Source organism: Tribolium castaneum, chromosome 4 (genome assembly GCF_031307605.1).
Source record: "Tribolium castaneum strain GA2 chromosome 4, icTriCast1.1, whole genome shotgun sequence".
Lineage (NCBI taxonomy): Eukaryota > Metazoa > Arthropoda > Insecta > Coleoptera > Tenebrionidae > Tribolium > Tribolium castaneum.
In genome coordinates this window covers 12,721,834-12,728,182 of record NC_087397.1, presented here as the reverse complement: position 1 = coordinate 12,728,182, position 6,349 = coordinate 12,721,834, and the positions used below count along the sequence as shown (strand labels likewise).

The following is a 6,349-nucleotide window of genomic DNA, read 5'->3' as shown; positions in this document are numbered from 1 at the left end:
AATGCTAGCTTAAAATAGGTCAGACAAAAGTTTAGACCATGCAATTGTCTACAAAAAATATTTTTATACTTTTTTTTCTACGAGTCACCCTTATCGAGATATTGCGATTCTAAAAATTAAAGAAGGCGTATTCTACATAATACACACTGATCCAGAAATACTGAGTCTGTTGGCAACACATTTGAAAGTATTTGCGCTCGTAATTTGCAACATTGCAACCGAATTCGATTTTTCTTGACAATTATTTGGCGTACAACCCCACAAGAATGTTAAATTGTTGTTAACTGGAAGCGTACTTCATTGGTATCCTTAAAAATTTAAGTCCAGTGTTGCCAACAGACTCAGTATTTCTGGATCAGTCTGTACTAGTTTTTCAATCACAAAGTCACAAAACGGCCTACTTTAATTATAAATTCACATGATCGCATGGTATAACGGTCTATAAGAAGATAATATTCCAAAATACTACTTTGCATCTACCATAATAACTTTGCAAAAATTGTTTAAAATAGCGAGCCACACGCAAACCGTCGTAAAGTTACCTGTATTTAGCAACAGTCCTAAATATGGGTAGCGTAGACGTGTATTTTCTTTGTATCTCACTAACAGTAAGTTGTAGAGAAAAAAGTATAAGAACATTTTTTGTAGTTAATTGTTTGGTCTACATTTTTGTCTGAACTATTTTAATGATAACATTTACCGTTTACAAGAAAACTTGCAAACACTGATACACTTGAGCTTTAACCTTGAATTTTTTTTGCATACATAAAATCGATTGGGACTTTTGTTATTTTATTTGTAATAGTGTCCCAAAGACCTGTACAACTTTTCAGCTCTACGCGTATTTTTGTAAATTGAAATGTCTGTTTTGACCGGACTATACAGGGTGTAAGCGAAATAAGTACATTAGTTTTAACCAGTGGTAAAACTCATCAAGACAAACACTTTTTCTATGTACTATTTTTTCGAAATCTCATTTTTTAAAATCATTTTTTCTCCTACAAATTGACGAGTCTTTTATGAAATGCTCCAACAAGGAAAAGTATAATAATAAATGATAATCGCAACCAACGGTAACCCTTTCATACAGTAATCTTGTCGACTAGGTATCTATTTCATAAAAGGTACGTATTTCATTTGCAGCCTGTATTATAGATTGTATACATAATAAATTAGCGCAAAAAATAACGAAGTAATTAAAAAGATGTCTTTTAGAGCTTTTGCGAGGTTGAGATCGGGTCTAAAATGACAAATCGCAAAATTTTCTTTAAAAAAAGCCATAAAGTTATTAAGTAAGCCAAACAAGCAGTGATAATTCTAAGTTTTTCGAATTTTTTATGTAGAAATAATGTTTTTTCTTAAAAGTTGTTGCCACAAACATCAGAAAAGTCAGTTTGTTTTTGAGCAAGAGACATTTATTTTACCAAACAGACTTAAAAGTAAAATATTCCGTCATTTTGCGTTTTTTTACGTGCTAAAACTTTTGATGAAGGTGTAAATAATTTTTGACTGGAGTTTTAACTTAATTTGGTGATTCTAGCAAAATATAATTATTGGACATTTACATTCGATTATTCTGTGTTTTTAGGCAGGGCTAGTCTTAAAGCTGGTTTATCGTCTCATTTATCCCTCGAATGCGTTGACCAATAAAATTATCTCCTTCTCTGACACCCTGCTGTTTATCTGGCGCACAAAAAAATTGAAAATGTCTATCATTGGGTATTGATGGCCAATGCACGCCCAACTACAGAACAGACCAAATACAAGGCGTAATTGAATCAGAACAAAAAACTAGTCTTTTATTTATAAATGGCAGCTGAGAATTAATTCTTAAACTGTTACGAATTTTGTTGATTTTATTAAAATTTCAACTATTTTTTATTATTAATTTATTATAAAAAGCAAAAATATCAAAATTAAATCTATAAAAATGCCAATGTCGCATTCTACCAAATATTTTTTTTAAATAAAATTAATAAAATTGTAAAATAGTTATTAATGTTTAAATCTCTCATTGAAAGTGTAAATTACATTAGCTATTATTTTTCTGAAATGCATGAGTGATTTATAACAGGTAATTTTGAGAGAAAATGCGACGTTGGCCTTTTTAAAGTTTTGAAACAGCTAATAAGGTATTTGCTTACTACACTAGAACTGTAGACTACTACAGTACGATAAACTGTCCCTGACTGTACAAAAAAAGAAGCAGTCTGTAACATTTTTGATGTTGCAAAAATTGTCAAATACTGACAATTGATATTTTATAATAAAGATTTAAAAAATTTTACATCCTAATATTTTTAGACGTCAGTATTAGACTTGGTGTTAATTATTCTGCCCATACATATTGGTTTCATCTGTTAGTAAAAAAACGTTGTAAACTAGTGTTATTTGTTATACAATGTGATTTTAAATGATTCTCATCTAGTCGTCTGTGAATTTTCCATGTAAAATCAAAAATATCACTCTATAGAATTAATGACAGGCATTTAGACACCAAATATTACCATTCTCCATTTATTAAGTCTCCAATTCAGAAAAAGGTTTCTTTTAGTTCACTGGGGCGAAGCCCTAGCTTGCAGGCTGGCTACTGAGCGTTTATTAGCGGAATTAGTTTTGTTATATTTGTTTTGTTATTGCGTTCTCAAGCTAAAAACATAGTTTTTTCTCAATATTTGGTCGAGATTGAGTCCAAAACAACATAATATGGCAAAATTTTATTCCAAACATAACACAAATTTACCAAATGACCAAATGAAAAACGATAATAAATTTACATTGGGGTTTTGAGCTAAAAACTTAAAAAAATTGTTCTTGAAAAATTTTGCAAAATTTGTCTAAAAGTTTCTTTTTTTGAATTAGAGACTTTTTACTTAAGGCAATACGCATTTACGGATGCTATTAAGACACGAGTATGAAAATTAGCCGTATTTTTTTTAATAGAAAAGTACATAAATTCTATTTCATTTCATAGTAAAATTTTTGGACAGCGCATTTGAATTTTTTGGAGTGAAATAAAGCTCAAATTGAGAGTCTTTGTATAAAACTAAACTCTGTGTTAAGCTAAATCTCAGCGACAAAGTTTGAGTTAAGAAAACCCACCAGAAACTCCAAAAAATGCAAATGCGTTGTTGGAAAATTCTACAATGAACTGAAATGGGATAAAGAATGTTATGCAACCAAACTTTACACACGCACGCAGTTTACACGGTTCTGTCTGCTTTACAGTACATTTCAGTAAGAATATTAACTCTTGGAATGTACTTCTTTACGGCCACAGACTTTCGACCCATTTCGTGAACTCTACTTATTTATTTCGAATTTTCAACAAAACCAATGTCACATTCGAATTTCCCGGGCGCGTCGTTGCCAGGGCGTGTTTAATTAAATCTAGTGCTTTTTGCTCCGCAACGTTGTTGATTTCCAATCCGTTGAGGAAATGTTAAGCAAGTCTCCGGTGTGGAGTGTGTCACTAATGATTGCTAATTACCGCAATTAATAGGCTTTTTCCACTGTAATGAATTCAAAAGCCCAACATTTATCCAACGATTGAGCCACCGTCACACATGTAAGCCCACAAAACCCCAAAAACAACCGACGACTCACGCTCCTATTTTCCAGGTTTGGACAAGAAGATGACAATTCTGGAAGATAACGTAATCCCCTTGCGTAGCAAACTACGTCTCCCGACGCAAAATCAGGCCCCGAAGCGCGAAGGCTCATTCCTCGAAGCCCCCTATCGCAAGCGCCAGGAGCTGGACATGTTGAACGGCTATCGGGCCCCCGAAGCGGGCGATTTCCCAGTCGCCACCCTCGCGAACATGGGCAACACGTGCTTCCTCAACAGCGTTCTGTACACTCTGCGCTACGCCCCGACGTTCCTACATAACCTCCACCACCTGATCGGCGACCTGGCGCTCGTAAGCTCGCGCCTCAGCCAGACCAAAGCCAAGACCTCGTCGCTGGGGCGCAACGTGGGGGCCATCACGGGCCCCAGCTCGCGCAGCACCAGCAGCAAGGACTTGCTCGCCTTGAGCTCCTCCGACATTATCCCCAAGTCTAAGGTGCAAATCGTCACCGAGAAGCTGCACGAGCTCTACGTCACGATGCACAATTTGGAGGTGAAGGAGTCGAGCGATGCCTACCAACCTGTTGCACTCCTCCAAGCCATTCGGGAGGCGAATTCGATTTTCGAAGGGAACCACCAGCAAGACGCCCATGAGTTGCTCGTCTACTTGTTGGATAATATAAGGGAGACATGTGACTTGCTTACGCAACAAGTGCAACAAAACCCCGATTTGTTGACTGAGAGTGAGATCATTCCCTCGCCCAACAGCAGCAAGATTTGGAGTGTGCGACGTTCGTGGAAAATCACGAAGAAGAAGGAAAAGAACGCGAAGGAGGCTATAAGTGAGGAGCAAGTCAACGGTGCGAGTGTCACTGACACGGAGGACGCCTGTTCCGTCGACGGAGGCGGCGATAACAACAAGAAGAAGCTGGGGTACAACTTCGTCGCAGAGGACTTCGAAGGTGTGACCCTCCGGCGCACCAGGTGTCTCGAATGCGAGAGCGTGACCGAGCGCAAGGAGCCGTTCTACGACATCCCGGTGCCAATCCCCGTCAAAGACACCGATTTCGAGCCGGACTCTGCGAGCGAAATCTACCGCAAAGCGTGTGTCACTAGTGAAAAGTTGTGCGATGCCAATAAATATTTGTGTGAGAAGTGCCAGCGTTATAATGAGGCTAGTCGTGACGTCCTCTTCGAGAAACTCCCGAATATTATGGTCCTGCAACTCAAGCGCTTCACCACGTCTTCCGCCGGCGTGCAGAAAGTCAACACTTACCTCCCGACGCCGCTCGAACTGGAGTGCTTTTGCGAGTCGTGTTGCAACGTGGAGGAGGATGAGACGCCCCCGCATCGCTACCGCCTGTGCTGCGTTATCATGCACCTGGGGGCGTCCATGGCCTCGGGCCACTACATCGCCTACGTGAAGGCGTCCGATCACTTCGAGGACTACGTCGAGTGCTCCAGGAATATGCCCAAGGGGAGTTTGTCGGCGAGCAGCAGCGAGAAGTCGCTCAACATTTTGAAGTTTTTTAAGCCCAGGACGATAGGGTCGTTAAGTGAGAACAAGAGTATTTTGTCGAAAAGTGTGGTGAACGGTGTGAGGATGTGCAAAAGTATGGACTGTTGTGGCGTTAAAATTAATAAAAATGTGGTGGAGAACGTTGTTAACTCTTATCCGAGGAACAAAGAGGATTTTTGCAACGGCGGGCCCGAGGATATGTGGTTGGAGTGCGATGATGAAAGTGTTAAACCCATTACGAGTCAAGAGTTTAAGGAGGAGTTGGCGTTCAAACCCAACTCCACTTCGACGCCCTACTTGCTGTTCTATTCCAAAATTACTGATATACCTTTAGATTAATTTTTGCGTTGAAGCACTTAGGTAAGATCAATTATTTAGGAAGTACAAAACCCCTCGACTAACTGAATGTGATATTCAAAGAATCTTTATCTATAAATTCTGTTATGCACGTCCAAGTCTTTGGGCCCGTGCAAAAATAATTGTTTCCTTGATATTGCGCAAAATTTGTAATGTATGGCTGTGAGACACATTTCTTTAAGTTGTTCGCATGTTTTTAGTAATTATTTTTCTAAAAGTTGATAGGTTCTAAACATTTGGACCGAACAGTTCGAATGGTAATTGAGGATAATTCCATTAAAAAAAGGTCCGCAATGGACGAACCTTTTCCTGCGTCAAGGAATTCTGACCTCATCACAAAACTTGTCATGATTATTACAACTTTGCGATTGTAATATTAAACGTTAATCACTCCAAACCTATCAACTTTTGCGTTGTATTCAATTACCATTATCACTATAATATCAATTACCTTGTTTTTGTTACTAATTTGTTTTTTAGTGTCCAACAGCCATACCTTAAAGCATCAATTGCAGTGTATACCATTAACAAATTTTGCGCGGCCCAAAGGCTTGGGCCGTGTGCTCTTGCTTTACTTCCTAAATGATCTAATAACTGTGTCGCAATATTGGTTCTGCTTCATTATAGAAAATTATCTAGTCGTTAAGATGTTCGGGGTGTTCGTTTGGATTTTTTTCGAGGTGTATTTAATAGTTTTTCAGCGTAAATATATCAGTTGCTTGTTGGCGGCACTGAGGTAATCAAATCGTTGTGATACACCATTCTTTTTGCCTTTGAAGTTGGAATTTATCGCGAGTTTTGTAATGATCACTGTTGTGCAACACCCTGTAACATTGTTCAATAAAAATCTGGCAAACTCTTTTATTTACTTGAAAATTGACGAAGAAACAATAGTTGTTAGTTGT

The 6,349-nt window shown here is 38.2% G+C and overlaps 1 protein-coding gene across 1 annotated transcript; it reads left to right on the top strand.

Annotated features, from left to right (window-relative positions):
• The first annotated feature begins 3,383 nt into the window (after positions 1-3,383).
• Usp1 (Ubiquitin specific protease 1) lies at positions 3,384-6,303 on the top strand. The gene is made up of 2 exons (XM_963706.5): positions 3,384-3,568; positions 3,622-6,303. Exon 2 carries the CDS (start codon positions 3,636-3,638, stop codon positions 5,424-5,426), a length of 1,791 nt encoding a protein of 596 aa, XP_968799.1. The 5' UTR covers positions 3,384-3,568; positions 3,622-3,635; the 3' UTR covers positions 5,427-6,303.
• Positions 6,304-6,349: the final 46 nt, after the last annotated feature.